Raw genomic sequence first — 19,456 nt, 5'->3', positions numbered from 1 at the left:
TCCCACCCTTCCTCCTCCCTTTCTTCCATTCTCTCTAATCATCAGTTGGAAAATATCCTCGGGTGAGGATTTTTAAAAAGTCTGATACTTTAGTGACATGCCCGAGTTTACCCAGGTACTAGGTTGGTCTGCCTGGTGGAAAGTGCATGCCCTTCTGAGCCCAGGCTGACAGGGCTGAAAAGAGACACCTGGTGACTCCAGAGAGAAGCTTCTGAAGCGTGTTGGTTTCTGGGTTAGCCAAGGCTCTCCAGGCGCCACATGGGTGGGACATAGAGAGCCTTGTGCCACGTGCGAGCTCTCGGCTGCAAGCTTGACCCCAGTCAGTGGCAGAATCTTGGGGTCTGGTCCGATCCCTGACCATAAGAACAAAGAGCCCCAGGAAAAGGAAGTAGGTTCTTGATCAATAAACCCTGGGTTCCAACCTAAGCAGCATGGAAAGCTGACTAGACTTTACCCCCCACGTCCCTGGAGGACAAGGTATTCTGTTCCACTGTCACCCCTCGCAGCCGGCAAGGGCCTCTAGCCCAGACGCTCCTGGGTGTGCGAACCTTGACGCTTCCACAAGGACACTGCGCTTCAGCCACATGGCAAGAGAGGCGAGAGACAACCTGCTGGGGTCGCCGGTGCCCGTGGGGCCGTGCATCCTGGACCTGCTTGGACAACCATCCCCATTCCCACAGCCCAGAGGAGCTGGCGCCTCACTACAGCAGCCCCGCTGTCATTCCTCCTGCTCTCAGACACGAGGCCTCCAAAAGGAACAGGACTCACCCTGGACTCAGTCTATTGACAGAAGCGACAGCAGGGAAGGAAAACCCAGAGCTGGGAAAATGCACTCAGGGTCTAATCTTGAGCTCCAACAACGCCGGTCCCTTACTGTTCCCCGTGCATCCTGAGTGCTGACATTTTACAGACAGTTTCCAAAACAGGCCCCTGCCATTTCTGGATTATATTTCAGCTCTAACTTTTAAGTCTAATTATTTGCGCTGACAACCCCTCTAATGGGGCGGGGCGGCGCCCCGAGACACCAGCATTCAGTGGAGTGACAGCCTAATAGCAGGGGGAGGCCGCCCCGCAATCTGCATTCACGCGCGGAAATTTCTCTGATGAAAATAACACAACATTAAGGAGGGGATAAAGGGGCAGGATCCACTGTATCAAGATAAAATAACTCTTTAATAAATAACCTTGTGGCTGCCGCAGAGCAGTAATTAAATGCCGGCACACTCGGCGCACAGTTTTAAGTAAAGCTGGAAAAATGTAAGATGTAATTATCAGCGCCAAACAAATTACCAGCCCAGCAAATCCCCCCGGAATATTTAGAAACTCACTTCTGCCTTCCTGTTAAATATTTGTGTCCGTGCTTATTTTTGGTGGGACCACGGAGGGGGAGGGGGAGGGACCAGGGACCAGGAGGGCGGGGGAGAGGGGCGTATAGGGAGGCGGCTGCAGGCTGCTCTGTCTCTGCTGATGGCTGTTTTCTGACTGCACGGGCAGATCGCCCGGTCAGCGAAATGGTGTAACCCAAATGCCCCAGAGCTCAGGAGTGCATACGGCTGGATGCTCAGGGCTGATATCTGAGCTGAGGCTGCAGCCCTCCTCTCAACTGGCTCCCTCTCCCTCATGGAGGAAACTCAAGCCACAGAGATGATTCCGAGGGGACCAGGTGGCCCAGCTCAGCTCCTTGGGGCTCAGCCCAAAGCCCCGTGGACAGGTGGGCCTCCTCTACCACTCAGATCACAGGGCACAGAAAGAACCGCCAGCCCCTGCGGGTGGGCTGAGAACAGCCCATGTGAGTCTGCTCTGGGAAGGGCTGGAGCGGAGTCTCCAGGAAGCCCTTTCCAACCTGTGGCTGGGACAGGGCCTCTTCAGGGCTCCCAAGTGGGCCTCCGAGTTGCAGTAGATTGTTCAAGGTGTGACCCAGCGTGGGGCTGAGGAAATGGGAGCTGTCTGGCAGACTCGGGCAGAGAGAGGGGTCTGGGGCAGGTGGGAAGCTTTTCGTTTGGATCTGGCCAGAGAGGAAAGAGACAAGAGTGTAGGAGACATCCTCGCGGAGCCATAATACCACCTACCATGTGCCACCCATGTGGGTGTTACGGGCATCTAGTGGGCCTGAGACAGCCACGGACCCTAAGCTCAGGAGGCACACCAGGGCTGTTGCTCTACTGAGCCCTGCTGGGGCCAGGACAAGGCACACACTGCAGGACTTCGGTCCTGTGCTGCATGATTTTGAGGGGGTGAGCTCCTTCCAGATGAGCCCTTTCCCTCTGTCTTCCCAGGGGTTTCAGCTGAGCTCAGGCAAACGTGGAGTTAAGTGACTGGAAGGCCCACAGGTCCACATAGAGCACCTCAGCTCATAACTCCCACAACCACACCTGAATTTCACCTGGAACAGACAGCTGGCCTAGCCCGGGCACAAAGGTGAAGTGCAGCTTCGTGCCATGCACCAGACTCGCCCAACCCTGTAGGGTAGCCCCACTAAAGGAACATGCAGACACAAGGTTTATCAGGGACCCAAGCAGCAGGAACATGCGGGGCAGGGGGACCTGACCACCCACCCCTGGTCCTGCCCGCCTGTCGGCCCAAACAACAGACAGCAGAGCCCGACTGGCGGGCAGGCCAGGCTGGAGCGAGCCCAAGAGAGCTGGCCGTGCCCGCTGGTCCCTACAGACGGGAGCATCCCATCGACGGGAGAACTGTAGATGGATAAGAAGTGAAAAGGACCAACCTTCTCGCTGATCTGAGAGATGAGAGTTTGGGTTGATGGCAGAGTGCGATGAGGATGAGGAGGGAATAAAAAAAAGACAAGGAGAAACACAGAGAGAGTAAAAACAGGCCAACCTTCATCTGCCCACACAGCACGGAAACGAGACAAGACTCTTGTGCCCCACGCACACGCACGTGCACACAGGTGCGCGCGGACCACGCCGCTCACAAAGACTCAGGACTCATGGAGGACACAGTGGACAGGGCTGAGTCCCCTGGCAGGGGCTGGGACGCCAAGGGCGGGACCGGGAGGGGTGGAAGTGGGGCACAGAACGGCCCCCATGCCTCACGCACACCCCATGGCTTGGACAGACCCAGAGAGCTGGGCTCTGGAGTCAGGGCCCACCCAGCCCACAAACCCACGAAGCACACGAGCCACCAGAATCCCGCCACCTCGAGGAAGCCCCACGCTGCACGGCACTAGTGTGAGGAGCTGGTCTGGGCACCTGTGGGGAGAAAGGCTGTGAAGACATCGCCCTGTTTAGAGACGTTGTGACCTAGTGGCCAGCTCCCTGCAGAGAAGGGGAAAGTCAAGGGCAGGTGGGGCAGGCTCTGCAGAGGGCGTGGCCTTGCCCTGGCTCCTGGCAGCTGTACGTCCTGAGAGCTGGAGGAGAGAAACGCTGTGGATGGAAGGAGAGAGTGAATCACTCGGGGAAGTCAGACGGTGAGGGAGAGAGGCTGGCCCACCAGGCATGCCTGGGCCCGAGAGACTGTGGGTGGCGCTGCGGGCAACTATGAGCAAAGTCAGAGTAACTGGATGACGCATCCTTCCCTCACCGGTGCTATCCTGACAGCAGCAGTGGCTACTGACTGCCAAGCATTTCCTGCGTGCCTGGCGACACGCCGGGAACTTTACCCTCGCTGTCCCATTAAATGCAGCAACCGCAGGGCCTCAGAGAGGCAGTGGGAGCCCTGAGAGTCTGGGGGAGAAGAGGCAGGATGTGAGGTAGACACTGAAGCCAAATCGGAGGAGGAGACATGCCCTCGAGCTCAGTGGACCAGAGATGGATGGAGATGACTGCCCATGGGAGGCCGTCCATGCAGCGCCGTTCTCACCCGCAGGGGTTCCCCAGGCAACACTGGGCGAGGTCTGGAGACGTTCTGAATTGTCATGACGAGGGGCTATTACGGGCATCTAGGGGGCCTGAGATGCCGCTAAACACCTGACGACATTGCACAGGACAGCCTCACACAACTGAGGGTGATCCAGCCCGAAACGTCAATAGTGCCCAAGCTGAGAAACCCTGGGATGGAGTCACACCGATCTGGATGCTGAGGTTTAGGTACTGATGGCTGGTGCCCCCGGCCTGGAGGGTAACAGGCAGCCGCTCTGCTGGGAGGCGGGGGCGAGTGGATGCAGACCAGCAGGCAGGCCAGCACTGGGGCTCAGGACACAGAGCTGGTGGCTAGCACAACGGGAGCTGCCCTAGAGGAGCTGGGGCAGAGAGCAGGGGCTGTGCCAGGACTGAGATGAGGGTGGGAGAGAGACCGGAGGAAGGACCTGAGGAGCAGGGCTGTCCAGGTGTCTACAGTCTGGAAGGGAGGGCCTGCCCCGGGGCCGTAGAGCAGGCCGCTCCCGGCAAAGCAGGGCAAGCGCAGGTTCAGGTGGGGCCTGGGGACAGAGACTTAGGACTGGCCCTGAGATACCAGAACTCACAGGAATGCGTGTGTGACAGAGAGAGGCAGAGACAACCAAAGCCAGGTTGAAACAGCCTGTTTTAGGGTCCCACGCCAAATAAGGCTAGAACTAAAGGACCCCCCATGCCCTGCCCAAAAGGCTTGTGGCAGTGGGCCAAAAAGGCAATTCCAAACGACCTGGTGAGGGGAGGGGTGGGGAATGGGCCATGGCAAGAGCCAGTCAGGGTCCTGCCGGAGTCCAGCATGGATGGACAGCGGGGGCCCTGCAGACAGGGAAGCTCCAAGGGGCTGAGGGTCAGGACTCCCTGGTCAGCGCTCAAGCTGCTGGCTGGGGCAGTCACGCTCAGGTCATCTCCAAAGAGACCCACTGCCCTTTCTCAGGGCTGAGGCCAGTGTGATGGTGACTTCAGAGAAAGCTGCCCCCTCCCCACCCCAATGGCAATGCAGGGTCCATCCACCGTGGGTCTGGGTCCCCTCCTGCCTTTGTACAGCCTCTGGCAGCTCTGCCCCAAGAAATGCTTGGTCAGGACCACCGGGCACGTGGAAAAGTCCACGTGGGAGGAGACAGGTCTTTGACAAGGAAGGTTCTGTCCAGCTGCTCGTCTCTCAGAGGGGACTTGTCAGGCCCCTGCATGCCTGCCAGAAGCTCCGTCTGGAGCAGTGTAGGGGGAAGCTGTGCAATTTACAACCCTCCTCTTGGCCTGTTGGGTGGCTTTGGTGCTCCAGGTCTCCCTGCTCTGATGCCGTTCCTTAAGGCAGGTCCTGGGATGGCTCAGGTGAGCCTCAAGGAGCAGCACACCTGACAAGGGGGCCAGTGCGACCTCCCATCCCACGCCAACTCCAATGAAGCATAATATGCCCATCACCAAATGGGCTGGCAGCCCGTAGCCTGTCAGTAACTGGTGCCCTGACATGAGCAGCCCTTTCATAAGGACACAGGTGGTCTTTGCCCTGTCTGACCTTGTGACCCCAAAGAGTGGGACAGGCCACTGCCATCGCCCCACCCCGTGCCTGGCCCTGGGTGGATAGGCGGACAGCCCTCGTGAGGCTGCACTGAGCACTTGGTGTGCTGAAACCATCACCGTGAGGAAGCCCCATCCACTTTCCTTTACAAGTCCCAAGGGAGCTGGTTTCACTTTTAATGCTGCCCATCTGTGCAAGAGGCTAAAGGAGGGGACGGTGGAAGAGACGAGGGATTCCCAGGGCCCCTCCTGGGCATAAATGCACACCAGATTCAGCATGTTCATAGGAAGCAGCAGGTGGCCAGCTTAATTGCCCGAGGGCTGTGAGCACAGCAGAAACTGGACACTCCAAACAGTCCCCAGGCCCTCTCCGCTGGGTATCTGGACTTGGGAAAATGCACAAGCCACTCAGTCCCAGCAAGGAACACCTGGAACATGGTGACCACCTGCAGGGCTGCCTCATCCTGACCCCTACAAAAGGGTCCTGGTTGGTAACAGTACAGCTGGCTTCCCCTTCAGGAAGGCCCCAGGCAGACCTGGCCAGAGGGTAGGCACACCTGGCCTGGAGCCCACCCTGCATGGGGGAAAGGGAGAAGGGCAGACGCTAGGAAGACTAGGCAGGTGTGCACGTTTACACACTAATGTGTGTGGCTGCACACACACTCATACACACACACACACACACAGACACATCTGCTCGGAAGGCTCTGGACTCCCATGGGGCCCTGGGCCCATGTGCAGGACCTATAAGAGATACAAATGCTCCCAAGAGCGGCTGCTTCCCAAAGGGCCTGCAGGGAAGAAAGGCCGAGTGGTGGTGGACACTGAGCTTGTTCAGTGGGCGCTGCTGCTGCTGCTATGACAGCTGCAGAAAGAGGCGGGAAGGAGGAGATGGGGCTCGGCAGCCCCCGTGTGTCCACAGCCAGCAGGGGCAGCTCAGCTCCTTGGAGACAGGGCCCGCGCTGCAATGCCCGAGTCCTTACCTCGCACATACAGGTTGGCGGGGGCCGAGTAGCGTGTGCCTGCAGAGTTGGTCGCCACACACTCGTACTTGCCTTGGTCTGACTCCTCGCTGCTCTCAATCTGCAAGGCACCTGTGGGGACATAAAGACAAGGTTCAGGCCTGGAACACGGGGAGGAGTCCTGACAGCATTTGTGGCTTGTGTTGATCAGATGCTGCAGACATCGGGGCCACACCCCAAAGTCAGTGCTGCTTCCAGGAAGCTCTCCCTGACTAGCCCAGTGGTCTCCTGGCTGGAACCAAGGGTTGTAGTCTGAAGCACAATCCTGCCCCACCCATCGGCTCTGCCAGGGGCTCTACTGCCAGCCACTGAGTGTCCACTACCCTCCGGCCAATACCGAAGCCTGTCTGCCAGGGAGCATCCCCATTAATGCTCCCGGCTGTGCCAGGCCACGCAGCCAGGCGTGGGAGGGAACAGCCCGCAGACCTGCTGGCCTAGGATGTGCAAGCATGCAATGCCCTCACCGGGCAAGAGCCTGGGAACCCGCCACCCACCAGAATCCCACAGGAAGGAAGGGGCTTGCCCTGAGGGCCTGGTGTCCAGCTGCCTCTGCTCACAGCACCCATCCTCCCCTCCCACCCCCCCTCCCACTGGCCCCACCCATTCCGGCTCCTCTCCTCAGCCTGGTCCCACTAAAGTGCTTCGACCCACCACGGCTCCTGCATAATTCAGGAGGCTAATGGAGGCTGCAGCTCCCACCCGGGCCGGCGCCCTGAGGGGCTGCTCTGGCCGCAGACGGACAGACAGGAGCCAGGATTGGGGGGGGGGCAGTTGAAAAGGACTCTCACAGAGGGTGGAGGAAACTTGGGCTTGGGGCCCATCCTGGTAGGTCCAGGTGGAGGAGCCCAACACAAGGGTGGTGGTGGGAGAGTGAAACCACATGACTTGGCCACTCCCCCAGTCCGGGCAATAAACACTTGAAAAAGCTGCCCGTGAGAGCACACTGGGCAAACTGTCTGACGGTAACTCCCTGAGGCACAGGCAACACCGCTTCCCTGGAACAAGCCGACAGACAATCACACCCACAGAGGACAGCCCGATGGACAGTGAAAAACCCCACAGGACACAGCCTGACAGAAAACCACCGCCTGCACACGACAGCCAGGGTGACCCTAACAGCCCGGCCCTCCCAGGGCCCAGGCCGGCTGACGGTCATACCCACAGAGGACACAGACAGAACTTGTGGACCCCAACTGACTGGTCCGGACAGGAGCCACAGGAAGAGGTCCAAGCCACGCTCTCACAGCCCAGGCCCCCGGGGAGGACCAAGCTGCAGCCCCTTTACTGCCTGACGTCCCTCTCCCACACCCAGACCCAGGGCAGCAGGAGGGGCTGTGAACGCCAGGGGCTTGGGAGCTGGAGATGGGAGAAGGGGCTTCCCAGGCTCAGTCCTGATGCAGGCAAAGGGCTGGCCAGCTCTGCGGTCCTGGCTTCAGTGGGCATCAGGGAGCGTGAGGGCCCGGGGTACATGCCAAACACCCTTCTCCTGCGAGAGCAGCCCAATGGGCACCCAGTAGGTCATGTTCATGGGATGGATGGACGCTGTTACAGAAAATGTTCATTCAAACAGGTGGGGTTGGCAGGGGGGCTGCACTAAGTTCAGCTCAGCTGGGGTGGGAGGGGTGCCAGACAGGAACAGGAAGCAGTGCCTGGGTGAGAGCCCTGCTGGGAGAGGAGGCTCCCCTGCGCTGAGAGCCAGGACTGGTCAGGGGACCCAACACAGACCCTGAGCCTATCTGTACACAGAAACCCCCAAATCTGGAACCAACCTCCATAGGGTGGCAGCAGCTCTTCCCAGCCCCAACTTCTGTCCTGAGACCACCCTGGCCCTGAACTCCGAGGGACTAGATGTGCCCAAGGACACTTGTGAGGTGGGAAGAAAATGATGTAAATACAGTATAGAAGCAACCACTTTGCAGGTCCGCCGCTCTGTGCTAGACGCTGCCCAAATCCTTATCCTCTCCTCTGATCCTCACAGTCCCGTGAGGTGGGGTCTTGGCCCCGATTTAAAGAGGAGGACACAGACTTCTGAGAGAGGAATCGCTTTTCTGAAGGTAACATACGTGGTGAGTCACACGTGAACCCGAATCTTTTAGTCCAGAGTCTGGGCTTTGAACCCTTGGGCTCCTGCAGGAACGCAGCCAGGGGTTAACAGGTCAGGGGTCTAGTCACACAGGACCTGTATTTCTCAGCTGTCACCCCACCACCTATACTACCGTCTTCACTGCCTGTTCCTCCTAGTACAGGACCTGTATTTCTCAGCTGTCACCCCACCACCTACACTACCGTCTTCACTGTGCGTGTGCTGGGCTGAGGCGCTTACGGGATGGCCCTCCTTTCACCAGGGGGCCAGGATGTTAAAGGGAGTTAAGTAATAATGGAGGGACCCAAGACAAAGGAGGTTCTTGGGAGGAAAGGCAAGGCCTCGTCATGCTCCCCCACCTCATAGGAAGACTCCCTCTGGGCCAGCCTTGAGGACCAGGGCTTGGCTTCACTGCAGGAGCCCTTCTGTGGGGCTGGCCTGGGAGGCTGGGCCGTAGGGCTTGCCGTCCCCCAGGTGGGGCTCAGCTGTCTTCACAATCCAGACTTGCAATGGATGAGTCCACAGGAGGGAATGACCGAGTGTGGATGTGTGTGGTGGCCGGTGGTGTTGAGGGGCCAGAGCTGGAGATGAGGCTGGAGAGGTCAGGATGGGGATGGGGGAGGTGACGGACGGGATGGAGTGGTGGTGACGCAGTGGCGTGGCGAGGCGAGATGCACGGACAGCATTCTTACCTCTAATTGGTGAACCACCTGGCGAGGTAATTTGAATGCAAATAAGATCAGAGAGAAGCATTAGTACAAAAGGAAGGAAAGCCACAAAAAGCCAAATCAGATAAAATAAAACGCGAGAAAGGGCCTTATATACACGGAGAAATTGAGGCCCGAGTCAGGCTGACGCAGGTAATGTGTGTGCAAGCCCCGGAGCTGAGTGTGGGGGGAGCTGTGTCCCCCGGGTCACTGGAGGAGTGGGGGAGTGGGGTGGGGGTCGCAGGGCTGGGGGTGATGGGCATCAGGATGGTGAGTCGGGGTTCCTGCAGACCCCACTGGCTGAGGCCAACGGAGGAGGGAGGTGAAGAAAAGAGGTAGCCACTCCACCCCGCAGGGTCACCCAAATCCACAGGTGGGGTAGATTTCAAAACAAAGCACTTACCAAAACAAACCCGGGCATTTAAGCAGACAGAAGGGCAAAAAGGAGGGCTCACCATAGGTGATCACCAGGTCTCCCTGAACAAACACACCGGCTCACCCTGCCGCTAGTCCAGGCTGAGCTTACAACCTAGTGGCAGACCCTGTAAAGCCCACTCATCCCTCTACAAACTGGTGGGGTAGATTTCAAAACAAAGCACTTACCAAAACAAACCCGGGCATTTAAGCAGACAGAAGGGCAAAAAGGAGGGCTCACCATAGGTGATCACCAGGTCTCCCTGAACAAACACACCGGCTCACCCTGCCGCTAGTCCAGGCTGAGCTTACAACCTAGTGGCAGACCCTGTAAAGCCCACTCATCCCTCTACAACTGAGTGACTATGGAGCTTCTCCCCAACCTGACTGGCGAGAGCCAGAGGCCAGTGCCCACCCTGTGTCTGTTCAGTGCTTCGCAATCCTGGGAGCAGTAGCCAAGTGCTCACCCTCCAAATGCCCAATGCAGGGCTAGTGTGACGTCTGAGCAGGCTCTCTTCCCAACGGGGCCTCCTCTGAGGCTGTGCACAAGCCCCCTCTCCCCCATCCAGGCCCAACCCTGCCTCCCCTGCTCCTCTCTGTCCACTTCTGGGGGAGGGAAGTGCCAAGAGACAACACTGATCACTATCCCATGGACCTGATGACACACACCCGGGGGAGTTACCATCCATCACCCACCCAGGGGGACTTATCCATCTCCACAGAGGAATGAGCAAACAGAGGCTGAGAAAAACCAGTGACCTGCCCAAAGCTCAAGGTCACATAGCTTTTGAGTGAAGTGGCAGGAATGGACTCAGTTTGTCTGGCTCAGGGCCCTCCTGCAAACACAGAGGCTAGAGAGAAGGCAAAGGCAGCTATCGGGGCCTGGCGCGTGTGTGTGTGTGTGTGGGGGGGTGGTGGTGGTGGTGCAGAGATTGTCTAGAAAGAGCCATCGTCACAATGACCCTCCAAACTCGGTCCACGGACCTTCACTGTCCCCCAAACCCTGGCAGGGGGTCCACAAGGTCAAAGTAATTTTCATAAGACTAAGAAATTATTTGCCTTTTTCACTCTTGTTCTCTCATAAACATGCGGTGGAGTTTTCCAGAGGCTCCACGATGTGCGATATCGCAACCGACCGAACGCAGAAGCAGACGTGAGAATCCAGCCGTCCTCTAGTAAGCCCAAAATTAAAGAGATCTGTAAGAGTGTACAACAATGCTGCTCTCTTCTCACTAAACGTTTTGTTTGAGAAAATATGATTATTTTTCATTAAATTTATATTGTTTATCTTAACATGTAATGGGGTTTTAAGTTATTTTAAAGTAGATTAACAAGTATCTAAATCTTCTCAGTCTTATTATCTAATATGGCAAAAAGCAATAGATAAAACCCACACAAACAAAAGCTCTTTGAGGTCTTCTGATATTTACAATCAGCGGTCCTGAGATCAAAAAGTTGACAACCGCTGACCTACTCCTGCAGTCCAGCCTGACCTGGGAGGGATGGCCGTGTAAACGGTCCAGTCTGGGACCCCTAGCTCCTGGCCTCAGCTCTTCTAAAACCCAACTTGCATCCTGGCCGGGTGGCTCAGATGGTTGGAGCATCATCCTGTACACCAAAAGGTTGTGGATTTGATTCCTGGTCAGGGCACACACCCAGGTTGCGGATTTGCTCCTTAGTCGGGGTGTGTGAGGGAGGCAAATTGATCGATGTGTCTCTCTCACATTGATGGTTCTCCTTCTCCCTTCCTTTCTCTAAAATCAAATTCAAAAATTAAAAAAGAAATGAAAACCTAACCTGCGGTGTGATCAGTCTCTGGACATCTCAGAATAGCCATTTTTCCGTTAAACTGAAATAAGAATTTGCCTTTTCCATTTCACAAGGTGGAACCTGGGAGTCAGCACTGCCCGGGAGCTGCCAGTGTGCTCAGGCCAAAGGGAAACTGTGACCACGAGCCCACAGTATGTCCTCCTGGCACACTTGGAGGGTGGATGGCAGGGCAGAATGGGGGGACAGGCTGGGGCTGGCCAGTAGAGTGGGGGGCGGGGGGGCTCAGGCCCACTCCAATCTGGGGTCTGTGGGCTTCCTCCGGCAGCCATACCCTGGCATCTCAGGTGGGGCTGGCCAGTAGAATGGGGGGCGGGGGGGCTCAGGCCCACTCCAATCCTCCGGCAGCCATACCCTGGCATCTCAGTCTTGGCTCAGGCGCTGGGGGGTGTGGAAGGAGACGGCTCTCTGAGTGAGCAGGCGGACATGTATGTTATGTTGTCCTCGATGCGCAAACCTTGACGGGATGGCGGCTCACACACTCAGGCCACCGGGATGAGTGGAGCACGGGATGCCCTTTGGGGCTCTGTGCAGGCACAGCAAGTGGCCAATAGCTCTTCTCAGAGCCCCATGTGGGAGGTGAGTCCCCACTCCCTGCCCCAGTGACACCGCCTGCTCCTGACTCGATTGCCACTCTCTCTGAGCCTGTCCCATTCCTGCTGGGCCCACCCTGGCTCCCAAGTTCAAACTCTCCAAGAGACTCATGTTGTAGCAGGTCACAGCCCTTCAGTGAGGAACACGCCTGTGGTGCAGAGCTCACACCTGGACATACACCCCCAGCTGCCCTCCTACCCAGCGCTGCTCTGGGGCCAAACCCTGGTGACATGTGCTGTGGCTTGGCCCAAAGATGCCTGAGGAGTTCTGGGCACTGGTCAGGAGGGGCCTGAGGTCTGGACACAATGGGACTGTGGCGCTCTGCAGCCCTCGCAGGGCCAGCCATTCCCTAGGCCCCAGGTTCTGCATATGTGATACTAGAAGGCTCCTGGGGACCTCACACAGGGAGCTCCCTGGCCCTACACTTCCACATGTGACCCCAGGTGACCTCCTTAACTCAGCCATAAAGTGGGCATGATAATCAGCCTGTCCCACTTCTCAGGGTTGCTGGAGAATCCAGTGCAGCCAAAGGCAGGAAGGCGCTTTGTAAACTGTCGGTGATGCGTAAACCGTGAAAGTCCCTGTAAACAGCCGAGTGCTCAGGGCCTGATTCCACTCTAAGAAGGGATGTCTCTGTCAATGGGCATGGAACAGCCCAGCACATTCTGAAGTGACAAGAGGACAGGGGCAGCTGCTACTGGGATCAGGGGCCAGGGGCCAGGGTCAGGCAGTGATGGAGAGAGTCCTGTCCATTACCTCTACCAGAGGTGAGACGGCTGAGTCCCCTCAGGCGCCATCTGATTCTATCCTAGCAGCTGGATTTTGGGCCTACAAACCTCAGGTCACAGCTGCCAGGGGCAGAAAGGTCTAACAAAGAGGTCTTTCCTGGACCTGGGAAGCAGAAGGAGTAGACATCAGTCCGTAGGGACAAGGTTGAAGGTCACGTTCATGAAATAATTCATCAACAGGGGCTCAGAGATACCTGTCCCATAGCCAGGCTTGTGGGGGGCACTGGGGAGACTTCGTAGAGGGGAGCCAGCCCCAGGCCCTCGCTGTAAGGACAGCCCAGCCGAAGTGAGCAGAGCTGGAGCCAGGTGGCAAACATGCGAAGCGGGATGAGTCCTGAAGGAGGTTTTAGGCAGAGGAGGTGGGGCGTTACATCCTGGCGAATGTGAGCAGAGGGCCAGGATGGGGCCAGGGAGGCTCAGTGCAAGAGGCTCAAGCCCCGTTCCCGGAGCCCTCACTGTAAGATACACCAGGCAGGAAAGTAAAGCTCTGACTGCCACTGTCTCGCTCAGTGCCCCTGAAACCCCCTTTTAAAGACGAAAACACTGAAACTCAAGGAAGTTAAACAACTGAGGCCACAGAGCTCTAAGGGGTGCAGCCAGGACCCAATGAAAGAAAGCTGGAGATGTGAGCAGGGGGAGATAGAGGAGGGTGTGTGCCCTGTTCAGGAAGGCAAAGAGGGTGCCAGAGCGCAGAGGGACAGGAGCAGAAGGATGGATTTGAGGGGGGAGCCTGGAGGCAGGGCGAGTTGGTGACCTGGGACATGGCCAAGGCAGGCGGCAACAGGAGGAAGGGCACCAACTTGAGAGTCGTGATGGTGCCAAATCAAGAGGACCTGGTGGTTCCTCATCGGAGGAGGCGTCAGGGTTTCAGGCCGGGAGGCTGCCGCTCACAGAGGAGGCTACGGCTGTCTGGGAAGGTCACCACTCATCACGGTCAGGGTGCACCAGAAGGCAGGCACAGCTTTTGGTCTAGAGCACAGGAAGATGTCTGGGCTGGAGAGACAGATCTGGGAGTTGCAGGAGTGGAGATGGTACCAGGAGCTACAGGAAAAGGTGAGCAGGCTCAGGGCAAGGCTCTGTCCACGGGGCGAGGGGAGGGCTCCTGGGCTCCCAGCTGAGGAACAAGCAGAGGAAGAGGGGACGGCAGGGCAGACAGAGAAGTAAGAGAAAAGCCGGGAGGCCTGGGAGGGGGTGATGGGGAAGGAGGGAGGGTGTGAACTGCTGCTGAGAGGACGAGGAGGCTGAGGCCTGGGCAGCACTGGGTGGAGTACTGGGCGGCAGCCAACTCACAGGGCAGTGAATGGGTGGCACAGGGCCCGGCACACAGCAAGCACTACATAAATACTTGATGAACGCACGCGCAAGACAGCGTGCCTTCCCAGAACTGCTGCCACGGACAGGCAATGCCATTGGGGTGGAGGCCAGACCTGCGGGGAGGACCATCTGGCTGCTTGGGGAGCCTGCCTGGGGGGCTGGGGGGCAACGCAGAGGAGCTGGACTGTACCGGCCGCTGGGCAGCGCTGGGCAACGACGGCAAACGCTGCCGGACTGTTTCCTGCCTTGATTATGGCTGTTTTAATTAACTGCTCTACAGCTGCCTCCATCTTGTTGAGTTTTAATTAAATTAAATGAGCTAACACTTCATAGGCTGTCTCAGGCGGCCGTGGCTGGGGCCGGAATCCTGCCCCTGCCGGGCACATCAGCTCTCCCTCCCCCCTGGGCACCACAGGGAGTGGCAGGAGAGCCTCTGAAGCGGCAGGTCTGCAAGGAGCAGTCACGTCCTCCTTCACGGCGCTGGCATCACAGGGGCGCCGGCCGGCACTGGCCATCCTGCCCGAGCCCCCATCCCGCAGCTACCAGGAGGACTTTGGACCAAGGCCTACCGGTCCAGCCATGCCGGCGGCAGATGCCGAACGCAGCTAAGTGGAACCTGAACCTCCTTTCCCGCCTGCCCCATTCCACAAAAACTGAATCAATTATCTTGGCGGGAGCCTCGCAGGCAGATCGATCAATGGGGCGGCACCTCCTGCCTGGTCAAGATGGTATCCTTGCTCCCAGGGCTCCGTGCTGGCTCTACTGAGACATCCAGAGGAGACAGGTGGCCCTGGTGGCCGAGGGATGGCACCAACTCTCCCTGGCTCCAAGCTCTGAGGTCCAGCCTTTGGAAGCCTGATGAATCAGGCATCTTTGGCCTCTTTCCCTGCCGTCTGGAGAAGCAAAGAGAAGCACAATCCAGGCCCCCTCTCAGGCCAGGCTGGAGGAGGAACTCCCACAGTAACTATGCAGGGCCCAACACCAGGCTGAGCACGGCCCTTGTCCTGTGAGGAGCAGAACTGGCCCGAAGTCTGAGCCTGACAATATCAGGATGGACGGTAAAAGAATCACCGATGACTAGCCCTCACTGCCAAGCTCTCGTCCTGGGCCAGGTGGGCCTGGAGCAAGATCCGGCCCACCCACTGGGTGCCCTGTGCTCAGCCCTGGAGGGTCAGCCCCAGGCTGAGGCCTCCTGTGGCTCCCAGGCACCCAGGCCCAAGAGGGAAGGCTGTGCTGGGTGCGGGCCCCACACCTTTCCTCACGCCTGTGCAGCCCTCCACTCACCTGAACGCAGCTGCTTGATGCGACCATTGCTTGTGGTGGGATCCACAGGGAGGAAGTCCTTGAACCAAGAGATCTCAGGGTCTGGATTCCCGCCTGCTGCGCACAACATGGTGGCCGTGCGCGCTTTCTCCACCACCTTCAGCTGGGGCCCCATGTCGATGGAGGGGAAGCCGGGGGGCAGCTGGTCCTCTGCAGACAAAGAGCAGATGTGCGCGTTAGGGCCAGGACCCCGCTCTGTGGGTGGCTGCTCCTGACTCCCAGGTTGGCTGGGATTCTCAAGATTCTTCTCTCCCCGACCCCTGACTTCCAAGCAGAGTCCTGAGTCCCACTGTCCAGGCCTACCCTTCACAGGGCTGGGGACTGCAGGGGGGCCCACCCTGCCCTGTCAGGAAGTTGGGTTTCCAGGTCTGAGAAGCAATGCCTCAGACTGAAGACGTCAGCACTTCTCTCTCTGGGCCCTGGGAGAAATGAGGATTGATGCTCTCCTGGCCACAGCAGAAAGTGCCACCCGGATGCGGGGACGTATGGGGCTCACAGCTGACTCGGTGGCATCAACAGCCACACTCACCCCGGAGGGTCCCTGTGCTGTCCAGCACCCCACCCCCACCTTGTCTGCTCCCACCATTGCCAGCATCCAGCCTTCAGCTCCACCCCACGGCAGAGCCACGTGCCACAGCCCAGGTTCTGGCCCTGGCTCTGAACACCGCCTGCACTACCCATGAGCCACCCCTGACCCTCGATCCTGACTCTGACCCATTCTCTACGACAGCCTTGACCCTGACCCAGCTGCCAGGGGCATCCCACAGGGACTGCGATCCCTCAGGAGATGGGGTCTGGGGATGGGGAGCAGCAGGACTTCCAGCACAGCCTCACCTCCCCAGCTCTCCCGGTACGGTAGCTGGCAGTACGCTTCCCCGCCTGCAGCCCTATAGATTCCAGGCGTGACCCATGCATCTCTGTGGCTGTAAATATGACCCCAGAGTCCTAACTTTCAGCTCTGATTTTTAAAAGGAACATGTTAAACAGTGGCAAGAAAAGCGAGGATGGAAACGAGGCAGGTCTTGGGATGCACCAGGCAGGGGAACAGCTTCCTTTAGCTCTGCTACAACTTGCTCTCACAGGAAGGCCCAGGCAGGGCCTGAGGCCTGGGGTTCCCCTCCCACCCTCTCTGTTCTCCCCAGCAGCTGGGGGCACACAGGACGGCCAGAGCCATCCTAGCCCACCAGGGCACCTGTCTAGTTCCTCCCAGACCTCAATCCTCCCTGCTAAGCCCTCCTGAGCAGCGGAGGTGAGGGTGGACAGCAGGGACAGGGCCTGCCAGAGTTAGGGTCCAGGAGTCAGCTGACTCCAACTCTACCAGGAAGGTACTGATCAAGGAGAGGGAAGAAGTGCAAACATCTGCAGCTCGTGTCCCAGGAATCTACTCTGAATTCCTAACACAGAGAAGGTCTTTGGGATTTACGCCAAATTAAGGACAATTAATTTTCCTCCCTCAATTATCGCGCCCTCAATGGCTCCATCCTTGGCTCTGATCATCATCCCTCAGGCACTGCTGCCAGAGCCTAAAACTGGCATGTGCACAGAGCTGTCCACAAAACAGCAGGACCCCAAAGCCATTCCCTTGTGCCAAGGAGGCTTCCGTTCTGCACCTCAGGAAAGAGAAGTGTGTCTCGCAGGAGGGCTCTGGTCCCTTAGGAGTGACAACTGCTCTCTCTTCCTTCTATGCTCACCTGGGCCCCTCCGGCACATTCATACTGATTATGGGTTACTGATGCCCACTGTGTGTCTGGACAAGCTAAGCACTGAGTATGCTGTCGTAAACTGACCCAACCGCCGACTGACTCATTTATCTCCGCCCCCGCCCCCCCATACCCATAGGAACTGGGGGCCATGGTGAGGGGCAGGCAGGAGAACCACTCAGGCTAAAGACCAGGGCAAACTCCTCCTGCAGATGTCACACGATCACTTCCAAACCCATCAACAAATGGGAAAACTGAGGCCCAGATAGGAGGGAGAAAAGGCTGTGCTAATGGAGCATTTACTACCTTATAGGCACTGAGTTAAAATGCTTTACAAAATGATTTAATCTTCTCCCAAACCCTGAGGTATATAAACCAATGGGGGCTTAGAGAGATCTAGACACCTGCCCAAGGTCACACAGTTTGATGGGAGACGGGGCTGGGATGAGACTAGGTGGTGGGACCAATTGCCTGGCAGGGCTGGGCCAGGGCAGGGCTAGCGGAGGTAAGAGCACCCCTGGGGGCAACCCCCCATCATTCTGGCTCACCTCTCCAAGGCTGGCTCAGCCCCTTCCCGAACCACGCCCTCTGCCATCTTCCAGGGCTCAGCCACTCCACTGCAACCCCCTGCACACAAGCCTCCGCGTTTTTATTTACTGCGAAACGAACCCCACAGTGCCCACACGTGGCTACACCCGGGCAGTGGCCACCGACCCAGGTTCCAATGCATCCAGATGTACCCTCTGACCAGTCTGAGTCTTCAAAACCTGTCCTGCCGAGCCCCTTCCCCTCCCCCTTGCAGGCCACCCGGTAACCATAGCAACGGCGGCAGGCGCTGCTGGGGAAAGGCTGCGCGTGCCCGTGTCCATGTGGTGCGGTGCGCAGCTGTCGCCCCTCCCTCCCCTCCTAGGTGGAGTCGAGGTGACCCCTCCCAGGACCCCCACTTCCCAATTCCGGGGAACCCTCCCTCCTAGGAGTCCTCCCTGCTCAAGCAAAACTAAGATAGCGCCACAGCACGAGGGAAGGGAGGTGCCCACACATCTGCAGCCTCAACACCTGGGCATCTGCAGCGTCTGCCCCAGTGGGGCTGAGGTCCTCCATCCTCTGATAAGGAACGGAAAGCGGAGCCCTTGGGGACTTTGGAGGTACCAGGAGCCTGTCTCTACAGCTGTCTGTGGATTCCAGCTGCAGCACATATGCACATACAGGGTGCACACATTTTCCCAGGGTCTGCCCCCCCAGACCTCTGTGTATCTGTGGTGGGTGCACATGTGTACATGAATGGCTCCTGCTCCAAACTGTGCTGGTTTTTACATACTACAGAGGGAGACCTGGCCCCTTTCCTGCTGTCCCCACTGGGGTAGAGGAAGATGACGGGGTGTGTGTGTGTGTGTTGGGAGTGTTGGGAGCCGTGGTGGAGTGGATCAGTTCAACTCCACAGCCCACCTGCTACCTTGGTGGCTTCCTGGAGGAGGAAGGAGATACAAGGATAGGAAACACTTGAGCATGGGAGGCAGGGAGAGCTTTCATGGGTGAGGGAGGGGCTCCTGAGGAAAGGCTGTGGGAGGGTGGGAAAGGTATATCTGGTTGAAGCTAAGGAAAATGTAGGGGTCCTGATAGATGAGACAAGGGAGGGGGTGGACAGGGGATCCGCTTAGGCTGGTGGCAGTGACTGGGAGAGGGAGGCTGCTGGGGCCCCTACAAAGCACACACAGGTCTCTTTGTTGAGCTCAGCCTGAGATGCCTGAGGGGGAGTCTGGGCCAGAGGAGGGGGCTGCACCAGGGAAGCTGACAGACGGAGGCGCCTTGCAGGGTCTCAGGGTGGGCAGCACCGTCTGTCAGCACGACCTTCTCACCCTTGTTTACCCAGCTTCCTGGCATCTCTGTGCACATGCAGGCACACACATACACAGGCTCCCTGGGGTGGCACTGTCTGTCCCCTCCCTGTGTGTGAGTGTGGGGCCTGGCCTCACCCTGTCTCTGAACACACAGACACCTAGAAACATGCACAGCCACAGATACACGTGGTGAAAAAGAGGTGCAAAAACAGAAACCTCCGTGTGTGTGGAGGGGCAGTGACAAGCACCTGTGGAAACAGACTCATGCAAACACACATGTGGAGACAGGCAGTCAGAGATATACATGTACTGAGACACGTGCACCTGAAGACACACACAGAACACAGACACGGACACCGAAAAGATGTGTAGAGACACAGAAAGGAACTTCGTGGGTAGCTGCCGGCTCCCTCAGCCCTCATGCACTCAGAGGAAACCAAGGCCGCCTCTGGCCTGGCCCTGAGGCAGCTCCATCAGCAGGGG

At 58.0% G+C, this 19,456-nt stretch overlaps 1 protein-coding gene across 5 annotated transcripts in view; it reads right to left on the bottom strand.

The window, feature by feature from the left end:
• The window catches only part of PTPRF (protein tyrosine phosphatase, receptor type, F), an 80,522-nt gene that overhangs the window by 34,235 nt on the left and 26,831 nt on the right, over positions 1-19,456 (bottom strand). For 3 of the 5 annotated variants that reach the window (XM_005866604.2, XM_005866608.2, XM_005866607.2), the window contains exons 6-7: positions 15,397-15,585; positions 6,347-6,457 (exon numbers count right to left, since the gene is read on the bottom strand). In XM_005866604.2, coding sequence (XP_005866666.1) covers positions 6,347-6,457; positions 15,397-15,585 — 300 coding nt within the window. Of the gene's footprint in view, positions 1-2,725; positions 2,738-3,209; positions 3,384-6,346; positions 6,458-9,160; positions 9,179-15,396; positions 15,586-19,456 lie in introns of all 5 variants that reach the window. The other 2 variants (XM_014540021.1, XM_014540022.1) reach the window with 2 other exon arrangements.

The sequence above is a fragment of the Myotis brandtii genome, unplaced genomic scaffold, assembly GCF_000412655.1.
Source record: "Myotis brandtii unplaced genomic scaffold, ASM41265v1 scaffold235, whole genome shotgun sequence".
Lineage (NCBI taxonomy): Eukaryota > Metazoa > Chordata > Mammalia > Chiroptera > Vespertilionidae > Myotis > Myotis brandtii.
This window is presented reverse-complemented; position numbering and strand designations above follow the sequence as displayed.